Source organism: Sebastes umbrosus, chromosome 17 (genome assembly GCF_015220745.1).
Source record: "Sebastes umbrosus isolate fSebUmb1 chromosome 17, fSebUmb1.pri, whole genome shotgun sequence".
NCBI classification, from domain to species: domain Eukaryota; kingdom Metazoa; phylum Chordata; class Actinopteri; order Perciformes; family Sebastidae; genus Sebastes; species Sebastes umbrosus.
In genome coordinates this window covers 1,586,326-1,602,114 of record NC_051285.1, presented here as the reverse complement: position 1 = coordinate 1,602,114, position 15,789 = coordinate 1,586,326, and the positions used below count along the sequence as shown (strand labels likewise).

Sequence of the window (15,789 nt, the reverse complement as noted above, 5' to 3'; positions counted from 1 at the left end):
CATTATTTAACTTAATTTTGAACATATAATGCACAAATATTTGATATTTGCATAATTTATTTATATAGTTAAATGTGTTGTAACATTTTTCTTTTTGTTATTTATTTATTTATTATTTATTTATTTATTTATTTTAAGTAATTCCTTCTCTGATGTATCTTGATTTTAGTTTGTCTGAAATTATGTTTTTATTCTGAAAGATACAGGGTTTTTGAGGGCTTTTATTTTGAAGGGTGTGTTGCTGCCGGCGGAAGTGCGTCATGGCTGCAGATCTGAAACAACCGTTAGCACAACTTTCTCTTTCTCTCTGGTAATCTGGTAAACTTGGTGATTATGGCGACGTTTTTCGGTGAAGTGTTGTCGGTGTATTCTCGGGCCGTGGAGGAAGATGAAGAGGAGCTCGATGAAAACGAGGAAGATGAAGAAATCCGCAGAGAACTGGAGAAGAAGAGGTAAATAAAGTTAGCACGGAGACCGGAAGTCAGGAAGCTAAGTAGCTAAAGCTAACATGACACATGTCATTACAGAAACACTTCAACACATCCTCCCTTTTAACATTAATAATAAGCATGTAAACAATCAATTACATGAGCATAACACACTGGTATAACACACTATAATGTAGCTAACTAACGTCATGCTTTTACTATTTTAAATTATTTATTTTCTGTGTACAAAGAGGACATAACAGGATTAAAATGTCTTATTTGTTTATTTATTATTAATTGGAAGAACATTGCAAGGCATATCAATTACAGAGCAAATAAGTAGTCTTCTATTTTTCATCCATTTTTCCCTCCCACCCCCGACAATAAAGGAAATAACCAGTATAACACTAATAGTTATAAGACTTAAGGCAGTACTGACACTGAAATTAGAAACACACACCAGACACATGAAATAATAAAACACCTACAATATTCTCATATTCACAAAAAAATTAAATAAATAATAATAATACACTGGCAGTCTTATTTGGGAAAAATAGAAAAAAAATAAATAAGAAAAAGGCATGAAGAAAATAAACAAGAAAGACCAAACTAATATATTATATGATAATGATATAATAAAAAAAACATAACACCAATTGTAGTAAAACACACTATATATATATATATATATATATATATATATATATATATATATACATATATTTATTATATATACTGTATATATGTATGTGTATATATATATTTATTATATAAATATATATTTACTACATAGTATATAATATATATATATATATTATATATATATAATAAATATATATATATATTTATTTATGATATAAATATATATATCATAAATAAATATATATATTTATATCATAAATAAATATATATATTTATGATATATATATATATATTATATATACTGTATATATATATATATATATATATACGTTGTCAACGATGCAGACACATCTTTCAAAGAGGGGTTGCCAGATTTTCAATAACACCCCTTCTTTATTTCTATCTTTTATCTATTTTGTCTTTTTATTGGGTTTTACATTACTGCACAATTCAACAAGTAAAAACACAATAAAGTGTATGTAGTTAAACATCCCAGTTCCCCCCCACCCTTACCTCCCATCCATCCGCCCCAGTTGTTCCCGTCTCTTTTGTCATTCTTACAGCGAAGCCTCTCCGTATGCAGCTCATACATACAACAACACACACCGTGTGGACATACTAGATTTAAGGATGTAATGGTGGTTACTTGCAGGGACCTGCTTCCCCTTTGGAGTCCAATAAAACATCTTTAAATATTTAGTTGCACAGTGTTTTCCACAACTGTTCCTCCCTCTCTCTAACCCACATCACTTATTCATCAGGGAGGTTCATCTGAACTGGAGCCCCGAAGTCTCCGAGTCGCTGAAGTCTGGAAACAAGCTGCAGTGTTCAGACTTCATCCTCGCCGTGGGACACAACGCTGCCAGTAAGTGGCTGCCAGCAGCTGTATGCTACATTACCTGTAATGAGTCCTTCTAACGGCACACACCAAATATTATTACCGATCAGATGAAACTTTAATGACCCCTGAGAGGACTGTGGATCATAATCATAGAGTAATCCAGCGATGTTAGCTCTGCAATAACACAGGTTTCCAGGAACGTTTTCATATTTACATGCTTTTAAAGATAATAAGCTCGGTATTGAGCAAATAATTTGGATGGTAATTAACTCAATTTGTTCAACATAATAATCTTGCACACTTTTCTTCACCCGCAGAAGCAATTAATATGAATAAAAGCAACTTTACAGCTTTTGTTATGCACTGTTGGGTCTTATGATTATTAAAACTGATGATGGCTCCAATCCATTCAGTTTGCCTTTTATAACAGAACTACTGATTACTTTCATTACCGATAAATCTGCTGCTTAAAGCATCAGTAGGCGAGATTGGAGCAAATATGATAAGAAAAAGTTATTTTTATAAAACGATCGCTATATCGTGACAGTAGTACATGAAACAGGTAACCTGAAACAATCATGTTCCTCTGTGTCCTCCGGTGCTCCTAACGGCATCTGCAAGATTTCACAGACCGGAGGAAAACAAGCAGTAAGAGCTGATCTGAGGTCTGCTGTCCAGCTGCCGTCTATGAGAGCCGGCTGTCAATCACTCTGAACTCCGACCAAACGGTCAAACTAGGCAGCACTGATCAAATATGAATCAATATTCTGTTACGTTAATGCCTATTTCTCTCCTCAGATGTTCTCAGAATCATCTTGTAGTGCACCGTTTAGCTGTAAAATGAGAACGTTTGCCGACATTGTGAAATCTGGTGAAGGAACGCCAAGTTCTGGTCACATGACCGGAGCACAGCCAATAGGAACGCTCTCTCTTACAATAGGCAATACAACGCAGCAGAAAACCTTGTGGGTGTTCACATTATAATGAATTAATCAAGTCAATGTGTATCCATGATCCTGTCGTTAAAAAGTTAATTAATTCCGTACCAGTTAATATAGCCTACGCTTCCAAACCCTGCATATGTATATGTCAAAATATAAATACATGTCAAATAAGTAGGTTAAAGTATGAAAATAGAAGAACTCCTGTCCCATGTGAGCTGTTGTTGAATCCTGAGTGGATTTGTCTTCACAGGGTTTCTGTCGGTGTACGTCCTCACCTCTGAAAACTGGGACACAGTGGGACACGCAGCGGTGTGGAACGAGAGGAGCCGGGCCGTAACGGGGATAACCAGCGAGGAGTCGGCGTGCGTTTTCTACAGGCATAAGGACAACCCATCGGTGAGTGACACACTGAGCCAAACAGCATGTGTGAGCTACGTGATTAACGTCACAGAAAGCACTTCAGTGTTTGTTATCTTGTTTCATTTCTTGCATATTAAGAGCACATTGCCTCGTCCAGGGGTCTGTGACCTGCGTCTCTTCAGCTCCTCTCCAGTGGCTCCCTGTGGATTTTTAAAAATGGAAATGAATAACTGTTTTTAGTTTACATTTTCATTTTTATTTATCATTGTTGTAGGTCTATGGTACGACGGTACGACGGAGTATTAGGGCCACATTGAGGAAAATATAAATCTGAGATTTCGAGAATAAAGTCATAATATTATAAAGTAGTAATTTTACGTGTTATTTTCTTTTTTTCTCGTAAAGTTATGATTTTATTCTGTAAATCTCAGATGTTTTTTCCCTCAATGTGGCCCTAATACTCCGTAGCACATTGTCTCTTTGGCCCTCACTGCATTAGACTTATATACTATATACTTAGACTATAAACTGTGTTACCTTCATCACAATGATCAAATGTTTTGCTGCTCCAGACAGATTTTTTACAAACAGGAGACATATTAAAGGAAATAAATTGGAGAACTATAAGGAATGCAGATCATAGAAACAATAAATAGTCTGTTGAAGTCGTTTATATAACTGCATGAATCCAACAGCCTCAATTCTACTGTATCTCACGTCATATCGTAACTGATCGGCAGTGTTAATGCATCCCAAGAATAAAACATGAAACCCGACTTCAGCATACAGAAGTTGGGAAGTATGCGAGGATTAATGAGCTGTTAGCGGTAATCCGGCGTCTCTTCCATAATCTGTCAGAACGCAGAGTTATACCCGCCCAGCCTCTGATGTGCGTAGAGGTGTGTGTGGTTGTTTTCTATCAGTCTGGTGTCGTTGGCACGTGATTTTAATCAAGATAAACGTGGTGAACGGGCCCGCGTGTGAAGCGTCAGATTTATCACACATTTCCAGACGGCTGCGGGGGATTAATGAGCAGGAGGAGAAGAAGACTTTCATACAGTATGAAGCAGCTGTGGACGGCAGATACTGCAGCAGTCACCCGTTAATTCATACATTCCTGTTATCACAACCTTAAGATTTAACCATGATTTAAGTGCGTCTATAGGTTGGATAGTGTGTTTTTGTAAATATTTTTCTGGCATTTTTGCTTCCATCAGTATAATCAGTCCGTTCTGTCTTTGAGTTACACTTGTATGTTTCACTGTTGCATAAAATATCTCTTATTTCTTTCCCTGAAGGTTTTGATGTGCCAAGCGACGTGCTACATTGCAGAAGACCAGCTCTTTCAGTGGACAGAAAAGGTGCGTTTATATGGCAAAAAATCAGCTGGATGATACTGTGATTAAATGATGTTGTTATGCAGAGGAATGTTAGGGCAGCTGTCTCAAACAAATAGCAGATTTACAACCATGTTTTCTTACATTCATGAAGCACAACAGTGTAGAAAGAGGAGGACTGTACTGGAATATATCAGCTCAAAGTCTGTTGGTAAAGGACTGTGATGTAGTGTTGGTGTGACGGTGTGTTTCTCCGTCTCTCTCTGGTAGGTTTTTGACTGCCTGCAGCTCAGACAGCTGAATGTGACGGTGCTGTCAGAGAGTCCCGTGGCTGAGTACAAGACGGCCAACTATCTGTGCAGCAGCTCCGTTCCCTTCCTGCGCTCTCTCCACACCGCTGCTTTCAGTGGTCAGCCCATCTGCACGTCACTGGAGCAGCCCAACATAGTTACTGGACTTCCAGCTGCAGGTACTACTAGTTTATCACTCTTTGAGTTTCTCTAATTCTTGTGTCTCAACCTTGCATTACCTTGTCCTCTCTCACATTTGCAAACACACCCAAAAAAAATCTATAGATACTTCAAAGCTGCATAAAGTAGTAAGTAATCTACCTTGTGCCAATATGTTTATTTCCGGCGGCTATTCCGTATCATAGCAACCAAAGCATCTCTGGAGCTGCATCTCTGGAGCTGCGTCTCCAAAGCGCTTCCAAGCGGTTTCAGAAGAACGTTTTCTGCTGGTAAAAAAGAACACTTTGGAGGACACGGCTGCTAACTGTGCTTTCCTTCTTTTAGCCTCTTGAGATTTGGAGAAGGGCAGCTTTCTTCTCGCAGATGAAACGGGAGACATTCACATTAAACCCATGAAAAAAAAGAATCATCTGTCCACGTCTCTTGAGACTCTCTGTGCTCCACGTCGACCTTTCTTTTAAATTTATAAAGAGGCATTTTGGTGTCAGCTATGGCGTGGTAAATCGGAGTGCTGCTGATTCTATAAATGAATAAGTTCATAAATTGTGCAGTTAGGCACCACTTGCTAAATGTTAAACATTTTAAACACAAAACAAACAACAAGGGATGTCACGAGAACCGATACTTGGGTACCAAGTCAATGCCAAAATTCGTTTTTCTACAATACTGCAGGTACCCGGGTTCAGGGCTCGAGAATGACGTCATCACGAGTATGATATAAAATTTCCCGACCTCATTATTTCTATGCAGAATTGCCTCCTTTCCAACTTAAACTAGTAAAAGTCCCAGACACCATGTGGAGACCTTAAGAGCTGTGATTCCTCCTTCAAGTCTCTGATACCGGTAAAGATTCTTGACAGACTCAGTAGTTCTTCTTCTTCTTTTCAGTAACGCACATCGACTGTAGCAAAGACATTAAACAGCAGATCTTCTCACTGTGATCACCGCCTCCTATGAATTAATGAACCAAAGCGCTGCAAATTGCACGGCAGTAATGTTACCTGGATGTAAATGAAAGAGAGTTAACACTAAAGCATGATATGTGTGACTCTTATTAACCCCTTGAGTGGACTTTTAAATCCAGCTGTAGCCAAGTTTGAGTCTTTACTTTTCTCAAATGTCCTTGAGCGAGACGCTGAATCCTAAATTACTCCTGTGTGTGTGTGTGTACGTGGAGGGAAAACTGTGAGTCGCTTTGGACAGAAGCCTCTGCCAACTGAATGAATTGTAGCGCCATTAGTGCTCCTCTGCACTCAACTCCGCTCACATAGTTTCTCATCCTGATTTGGTCATTTGGGTGCTATAGTGCACTTAAAGACACTAAAAGTCCAAACAAAGAGACGCATCGTCAGGATGAAGAGTCTGTAATGCTGTGAGGACCTCAAGTCAAACTGTCCACATGGTTTCATTCTTCTTCTTCTCTGGTTGCCGTTTCTATCAGTGCTGAACCACTGCGAGGTCCACCGCATCGCCACCGTTGTTTACCAGTGTTACAGCGATGTCACCGGCCCCGACTCGGTCACCATGGAGACCTTCAAGCCTGCAATAACCAAGCTCGGCAAGACCATACAGGTGAGCTACTTTTCTTTTTACATGTTCGAAAGGTCAGAGTAAAAAGTGTTTCCCTGTTCTCCTCCATTTTTTAAAAACATTTCTTTGTCTGTCTCTCCTCAGTTGGACCCGTCTCCCAGCACAGACGTCCTCCGCAAGTTTGTCAGAACCACCAACATTCAGAGTAATCTGTATATCTGAAATTGGCCGTGTTGCACACCGTGCAGTGCAATTTAATTCTATTTTCCTGTGGTAAAATACTGTCATTTTTTAAATAAAGAAATTAAGTAAAGAAAGACATCAGCAGTTTAATGATTTTCTTAATTTATATTGTTGTTCATCCATCAATAAGAGGTCCCATTAGTTCAGAGGTCTGAAAGCTGCGGCTCCAGAGCCACATGCGTCTCTTTAGCTCCTCTCCAGTGGCTCCCTGTGGATTTATTAAAAAATGAGTGGAAATGAATAACTGTTTTATGTTTACATTTTAGTTTTTATTTATCATTGTTGTAGGTCTATGGTAAGACGGTACGACGGAGTATTAGGACCACATTGAGAAAAAAAAAAATCAAGAGATTTCGAGAACAAATAGTAATTTTATGTGTTATTTTCTTTTTTTTCTCGTAAAGTTATGACTTTATTCTCGTAATATTACAACTTTTTTCTCGTAAACTTCTGATTTTTTTCTCATAATATTATGACTTTATTTTCTAATATCACGACTTTTTTTCTCGTAAAGTTATCACTTTTATTTAAATAGTTTTGTTACACTTTGTTTAGCTCTTTTTTTAATGTGTTAGCTGATGCATCTAGTTTTTTGCACTATCCCCTTTGCTGCTGTACACTGCAAATTTCAAATAATTATATGTAATAATAAATAATAATAATAAAAAAAAAAATTATTGAAACCTAACACCACCTGCAATATTTAATAAATATATAAAATAAATAAATAGTATGATTTTAGTTGATTTATCTCCCTTTCTTCCTATTTTATAATGAGTTTACACAGTGTGTCCTCCTGACCTGAAGGGGGCGGTAATGCGTCAGAGAGCTCTTTGTTAAACACCGGAAGTTGAGCTGAAGTGAGCGAAACTCAAACAGTGAGTAACAGTGATGGCTACCGGCCGGGTCATACCGTGGAGGAGCTGCGGCTGTAGAGCTCCACTCAGCCGGAGGACGGAGCCTCCAGCAGCACCCAGAGGAGCCAGTAAGGTCCTGGCGGAGAGGAACCCGGTGGTGGTGTCGGTGGGAGTCTGGCTGGAGGACGGAGAGGAGCTCACCGAGAACCCGACGGTCAGTTAGCTGTCTAATGCTAATGAGCTAATGAGCTGAGCTAACTGTTGCTAGGCAACTGTAGAGACCGTTAGTGGTGATCACGTGTCAGATGAGCTAATGAGCTAAGCTAACTGTGGAGCTAACTGTTGCTAGGCAACCATAGAGACCGTTAGTGGTGATCACGTGTCAGCCTGCAGGTTCATAACAGTGATTCATTTAACTAATGTTAACCAGTGGTAGAACATGAACTACATTTACTCAAGTAGGTTAAGTACAGCTTTGAGAGTACTTTACTTGAGTATTTATATATTATGCTACTTAAACTTCTACTCCACTATAATATAAATTAACTAATAAATTGTGTTGTATTACTATAGGTTAAGCTACACAGCAGTATATAAAGCAGTTGTAGTGATGGACACATTAATACATCACTAATTATAATCAAGTGATATAATCAGAATCAGAATCAGAAAGGTGTTTATTGCCAGGTGTAAGAGGTATACACTAGGAATTTTCCTTGGCTTTGTTGGTGCAAGTTAAACAGTATAATAACAAAAGAATAGATAAAACGTTAGATAAAATAAGAATAAAAATGTACAATTTACAAAATAAGCTTTAAACAAAAATAAACATGATATAAACAGATAGTGCAAATATTGAGAGTGTATACAGTATATTATTCTGAAATTAGCCATTCTGCATAATGAGTACTTTAACTTTAAGTATATTTTGAAGGTAATACTTTTGTACTTTTACTTACTTTTTGAATGCAGGACCTTTATTTGTAACTTAGTATTTTAACTTCTTCCACTACTGGCAATACTGGTCCTGCAATCAAAATTATAAGCAAGTGTCAGCATCAAAATATGCTTAAAGCACCAAAAGTAAGAAGCACTACTTATGCAGAATGTATTTAATTAGTGATGCAATAATGTATATATCTCTTTTTGGGGTGTTTTTGTACATAAACTTCATATTTGTTTTAACCTGCAGGTTCATAAAAGTGATTAATTTAACTAAAATTAATATTAACCAGTGGTAGAACATTAACTACATTTACTCAAGGAGGTTAAGTACAGCTTTGAGGTACTAGTACTTATACTAGTATTTATATATTATGCTACTTAAACTTCTACTCCACTATAATATAAATTAACTAATAAATTGTGTTGTATTACTATAGGTTAAGCTACACAGCAGTATATAAAGCAGTTGTAGTGATGGACACATTAATACATCACTAATTATTATCCAGTGATATATATTATTATGAAATGGGCCATTCTGCATAATGAGTACTTTAAGTATATTTTGATGCCAATACTTTTGTACTTACTTTTTGAATGCAGGACTTTTACTTGTAACTGAGTATTTTAAGTCTATGGTATTACTACTTTTACGAATGTATCAGATCTGAGTACTTCTTCCACTACTTGCAATATTACAGTGTAAAAATCCTCTGCTAGTCAGCACTACTTATGCAGAATATATTTAATTAGTGATGCAATAATGTATGTATATCTTTTGGGGTGTTTTTGTACATATACTTAATTTTTTTTTAACTTGAGTACTGTAATGTCTGCTGCAATAAAAAGACTCATTAAAAAAAGATAATTTTAAAGAAAATAAACATTACAAAATATAAAAGAATAATACAAAATATATAAATAATATATATAGAATATAAAATGAAAATATAAATATTGAAAAATATAATTATAAATTTATAAATAAAATATATATAAAAATAATATAAATAATCAGTCTTGATAACTAACTAACTGGGTCTAACTCTCAGTTAATAAAAATGTTATAAAAATCAAAAACTCAACTGACGATTATTTTTATTATTGATTCATTATTTAATTTGGTCCCAAAACTGTTAAAAAATATTCCAAAATGCAAATCACAATTTCCAAAAGCCCAATTTAACATATTCATATTGTTGACTTTGTCAGACTAACAGTCCAAACCCCAAATATATTAAGTTTGATATCATAGAAGATGAGAAAATCATCAATATTCACATTTTAGAAGCTGAAGCTTAATAGTTGCTGATTCGATTTCTGTCAATCGCCTGATTGATTAATCAACTGATTGTTGCAGCTCTAATTGTGAGGGCTCCTACAGCAAAGTCACATGAATTGAGAGCCTGCGTTTTTTCCTAAAGTAATCTCCCCATGTCTTGTTTTAGGCTCTGGCTTTACTAACCGAGGAGATCCAGGCAGAGAAGAGGAGGGAGACTGAAGAGAGCCTTCGACGATTTCAAGATGAAGTACGCCACCGTGTGGCGCAGCAAGCTCAAGTCAGCAAGAAGAGACGGCAGCCTCAGACAGACTCCATGGTAAAGACAACATTATTGTGACTGACAGTGAAGTATTAATGAGGCAGTATTAACTCCAAATAATCAATGAGGGGAGAGAGCTCACTTACTTTGTTTTCACACACATTTGAGTATTTTCAACATTGAATTTCTGTTATTTTTTTAGATAAATTGATTGAACATTTAGTCTTTAAAGTGTTAGAAAATCGTGAAAATGCCCATTCCTATTTCACATTTCTTTGAATTGCTTCATCCAACCAACTTTCTAAAACGTAAAGAGAACAGGAAAGAGGAGAAAATCCTCACTTAAAAATAATTGTGTTCAATCAATTATTTGACTACTTGTTTTGGCACTACATGGTGAAGATGAAGCATGGCTGAGCCCTCCGGTTGTTTGACCTCCTCATTGTAAATCTGTGTGTTAACGTCCAGGAGGTGAAACCTGACGGGAGAATCCCTCAACAGCAGCAGCGGGTCTGGACCCAGCATGTGTCTGCTGGTGAGAGGCTGAAGTCTGCAGGAGGTACTGCTGCACATCAGAGGAGCTCGCTGGAGGTGAGATGGTCTGATATTATTAAATAATTAATCTAACCAATCTAGTATTCTTATGTTTTGATAACTGGTTTGATGTTTGCCCTTTCAGAAAACTGCATGTTTCACTGATTTTAATTGTAACTAATTGGTTTCCGACATAAACACACAATGTTGACACGGGTTACCATGGTTACACATCTCAACCCAGTAAGGAGAATCTCAGGAAGTGAGGGCGTAAATTACTGCTCAGTGCGTCCAAAAAGATACACACTACTGTTTATTCAGACAAAAGTATGTTGAACGATAGTACACATTGAGTATGTAGTGCATAATATGCGATTTTGGACGCAACCATAGTGTCCATTACATAGTTTGTCCACCAGAGAGCACTAGTGAGCACTTCAACTGTAAAATGTCATCCTCAGCACATACAGTATCTTGTTCCTTAACAACCAAATTGGCTGATTTATTGTTATCAGATATTTTGAACTTTCAATATCAATATTGGCCTCACAAACCCAGTATTTGTCAGGTTCTTATATTTACTGTGGAGGATCAAAGTCCGCCCCGACAGTCTTCTATCTTCTATCATCCCTTTGTAATGTGCATGTGTATGTAATGTGGTTTTATTTTCTTCAATACGGTGTGAAGTGTGTGTTGTTTTTGGTAGTCAGGATGACTGCATTGTTTCCTTGAGTGAGTGATAGAATAATGTGACAGTGATTAATCTGCAGGATTATTTATTTCCACGTTGTTTTTCCAGTCTAAAGGAGGAATGAGGCAGGTCAGACTCAGACTGGCCGCCTGTCGGATGAGCCCGCATGGGGAAATGACGTCAGACCTTCCCGGAGGCGAATGGAACGTTTCTCCAACGAGACATGTGAGCGTCTCTGTCACACACTTGTTCCTCTTTTAAAGACATATTGTTTCTATACTTAAGAGTGTGTATGTTGTTGCACATAAGACACATTTTCCTCTGCACCCAACAGAAAACTGGAACTCACTTGCTGAGAGGAGAGCAGGAGGAGGAAGAGGAAGAAGAAGAAGAGGAGGAGGAAGAGGGGGGTGATCATCTCTTCACCAGTCAACATGAATGTCCTCTCGTTCAGCAGAAGGTTAATGAGGTTTTTTGTAAACTCATCTAGGATAAATGATATGTAGGCATTTACCAATATCCTATAAACAGTTATTTCCATCAGTCGTCTCAGCCAACACTGGTACAGATAACAGTCATTTCATTGCAGGTGCACTGTGTGTCAAGTAGGGATGTAACGAATAACTATAAATTACTCGGATATGAACAGAAAATCCAGTCTGAACTCATGCAAACAACATTTATATATATACCCATGACAATTAACTTCAGTCTTTGTTATTATTTTATAACCATTAATAAATAAAACAATTAGTATTAGGGTAAGAAAAAAAATGACTTTGGTGACGTGGGTCAGAAATCTACTCGCCCAAAGTCATTCTTTGAAGCCTGACAAACTAAGAGTTAGGGAACGCCTCAAAAGCTGAAAGCTCTGTTTATGCCAAGCATAACATTTAGTATAGCCAAATAATTAACTTTGGTCTCATCAGATCATAAAAGCTCATCAGATCAGAGTCCCAGCTCAGAGGAAGATGAGTCCTTCCTCTCCAGGTGAGAAATGAGTGTTTAGTGTAATTATATGTGCAAAACTGGGACATGTTCCATTTTACTAGAGTTTACAGTATAAGTTGTGATGTTTCACTTCACCACATGACTGATGACATAATGGAAGTGTACAAGGTCAATGGTAATATATTCCTATAACTAACGCCTTATGAATCACTACATGTCCAGGATACTAATAAGGAACAACAGTAAACAGTGCAGTTTATGCTGGTTTCATTTATCTACACCCTAACTCTGATGGAGATTAGTTAAGAATGTAAAGAGGGTGAATACTTACACAATTAAATCTATTATGTCTGCCTACGTTGCAAGGGTTGGCAGATCTGAATTTGAATTTATTTTATTTGATAGGGACGATGCAATGTGACATAGTGATGTGCTGCACTGAGAGTTTATAGCTAGCATATACTCTTGTCCCTAATTGGGCTTTTACAGGTACAGTGTAATTAAAATATACAGCTTTATATACAGCTATATAATGCTGTCCAACTTCCCTACTCTGAGCACTTTGGTTCCTACTGAAGATTTTAATCTTTTAAAACAGCTCACAAATATATAGTTTCATTTTTAATAAAAGCTCAATAGTTTCCTAAAACAGCTGGACACTGTAGTTTTTAGTAAGCATTTTTTAATCAGGTGGAAATTTGTTGGGGATGATTCTCAGTTATGAGTTAGATGTGTTAGTTATCGCTGCAACTAACGATTATTTTCATTTTCGATTAATCAGTCGATTATTTTCCTGATTAATCGATTAGTTGTTTGGTCTATAAAATGTCAGAAAATGGTGAAAAATGTGGATCAGTGTTTCCCAAAGCTCAAGATGACGTCCTCAAATGTCTTGATTTGTCCACAACTCAAAGATATTCAGTTTCCTGTCATAGAGGAGGAAAGAAACCAGAAAATATTCACATTTAAGAAGCTGGAATCAGAGAATTTAGACTTTTTATTCTTAAAAAAAATTACTCAAACCGATTAATCGATTATCAAAATAGTTGCCGATTAATTTAATATTTAATTTTATTTATATATTTATTTATTTTTACAGTTTAAAGTTACAGGGACAGTGCACATTAACAGACATTTCTGTAAATCTGCCAGTTTTAGCCTTTTGGCTGATTTTCAACTGTAGTCTCCTGGGCAGGTTTAATGACAAAAGACACATGAAATACATTAAAACAGGAACAGCAATACCCTACATATCAAAACACATTTCATAAAAACACATGATACTTTAAAACAAGGACAAACATAAATAAAATCTAAAACAATCGATATAATAAACGAATCGATTAATCGTTGCAGCTCTAGTGTTAGTGAGTATTTGTGGCAGTTAGGATTTAGTCTAATAAACTACAGTGTGTGTTCATGGTGATGAAGGAAGAAGTCCTCCAGTTCAACAATGTGGCTCAATGATGTGTTTTTAATAGATTTTGGACAACAGTGAAGCTCTGTGGCACAGAGAAAGAAGATAATATCAGGCTTTGAGACACACATGATGCTTGTTAGTAGAATCAGTTCTTTTATGGGATTTATTGACAATAAGAAAAATCTACCAGACTTCTCCTGTAACATGTTGTATTGAGAAAGAATCAAGCTTGAAGATATATAACAAATATTTAGTTATCTGACTCTGTTCTGTTTTAGGAGAGTGGAGCTGTGTCGTGGGAATCTGACAAATCACAGCCTGATCCTGGTTTCAAGTCCGACCTCAAAGTACCGCCGGTCCTGTGGCCTCTGACTGACCAAGAGGAGCTGAAACGACAGGTAGACATCACCAGACGTGTGCACGAAGCTTTGACTTTACGTGTCCTGTCAGACCAGATGTTACACGTCTCTCTCTCTCTCAGCAGCGTCAGTCTCAGTTCCTGATGCACCGCCGTCTCTACATGAACATCGAGAGAGAACAAGTGAAGGAGAACAAAAAGAACAGGAAACACCTGAAGAGGACGGCAAGGTGACGAGACCGCAGTGTTTTATCCTGCATCACTTCCTCTTATTTGTGTGATTAAAGTGATTCTACACCCGAAACCTGTCTTTAGAAACAATCTGTAGCTTTGAAAGATGGCTGTTGAATGTTTTTATGATGCTTTAAGTCATTTATAATGCACAACAGTGGGGACAAGTATTAGAAAATATCCCCTTATTTTGCCCAAATGTGGCTCAATACTCTGCTTCTGTGTGTAACATTCAGACTGACTAAAATACAAGTGAAATCTTAAGCCTTGGTCTCCTCTCAAATGTCTCCACTGAAGGATCAAAGCAGAGAAAGAGCAGCTTCGTCTGGAGGAGGAGAGGAAGTTGGAGGGAGTTCGTCAGCTGGCGGAGGTCAGACAGAAGCTGGAGGAGAGAGAGCTGCTGATTCTGGAGCGACTGAAGCTGGAGGAGGAGGAGGGGAGAGCTGAGCAGCTGCAGAGGAGGAAGAGAGAGGAGAAAGGGAAAGTAGCTGCAAGGTAAATTAATGGAGACACATTTGCCACCAATTTTACTTTAATGCTCATAATCAGTTATTTTTTGTGTGAGCTCCTTGTGACACCAGAGAAGATGAACACATATGGTTCAGTAAAGTGAACTATGGGCCCCCTGGAACTGGGACATCTACATGTGCATCCTGATGTGTCTTAGTGAAGCTGATAAACAGGCTGATTGTAACTCTCTGCAGGTTCATTGAGGCTCTGAGAGCTCAGATGAAGGAGCGACTGTCTCAGGAGAAGCTGGAGCCTCCTCCTCTCTGCTGCTGCGCCTCCTCTTTCTGGGACTCCCACCCCGACACCTGCGCCAACAACTGTGTCTTCCACAACAATCCCAAAGGTACCTCAATGCCTCACACACACACACACTACCTCACACACACCGCTGAGCTTCAGTGGATCGATACATGAAAACATTAAAAACACTGACGGCAACATTTGTCTCTTCCACAGCGTACGCCAAGGCGTTACATTCAACCATGTCGAGTTTGGAGTTACAGTAAAGGTGAACTGAAACAGACTCCTCGCTGTCAGGGACGTGTTTATACGGACTGAAATATCTCGACAAATATCAGATGGATTTCTGTGACATCTCATCCAGACATTCATGTTTTCTACAAGATAAATCCAACTGACTTTGGTGATTCCAGACTTTTCATCTAGTTTCACCACGAGACCCAAAATCTCAACATCTAGCTGATGGATTGGCGCAAAATTTTGTACGGACATTGATGACTCCAAGATGATGTATCCTAAAGACTTTGGTGATCCCGAACTTTGCTTCTAGCGTCGTCTTCAGGTCAAAATTTCACTTTTACTGTAAGAATCAATCATTAATTTAAAGATAAATGCAGCTGTATTTACTGACATTGTGCTTTAACTTCATTAATTTTTTTATTTAAACGCGTCTACTGGTTGGAGACTGATTAATTAAAATTGTTTATATACAA

The 15,789-nt window shown here is 37.5% G+C and overlaps 2 protein-coding genes across 2 annotated transcripts; both read left to right on the top strand.

Annotated features, from left to right (window-relative positions):
* Positions 1–234: 234 nt before the first annotated feature.
* psmg1 (proteasome (prosome, macropain) assembly chaperone 1) lies at positions 235–6,872 on the top strand. The gene is made up of 7 exons (XM_037748713.1): positions 235–452; positions 1,835–1,938; positions 3,109–3,254; positions 4,517–4,579; positions 4,826–5,024; positions 6,467–6,597; positions 6,700–6,872. The coding sequence occupies exons 1-7, from the start codon at positions 334–336 to the stop codon at positions 6,775–6,777; spliced, it is 840 nt and encodes a 279-aa protein (XP_037604641.1). The 5' UTR covers positions 235–333; the 3' UTR covers positions 6,778–6,872.
* Positions 6,873–7,644: 772 nt separating this feature from the next.
* ccdc15 (coiled-coil domain containing 15) lies at positions 7,645–15,789 on the top strand. Its single transcript, XM_037748712.1, has 10 exons — positions 7,645–7,869; positions 10,049–10,198; positions 10,610–10,732; positions 11,475–11,591; positions 11,701–11,826; positions 14,016–14,135; positions 14,219–14,325; positions 14,624–14,821; positions 15,031–15,179; positions 15,293–15,789. The coding sequence occupies exons 1-10, from the start codon at positions 7,690–7,692 to the stop codon at positions 15,340–15,342; spliced, it is 1,320 nt and encodes a 439-aa protein (XP_037604640.1). The 5' UTR covers positions 7,645–7,689; the 3' UTR covers positions 15,343–15,789.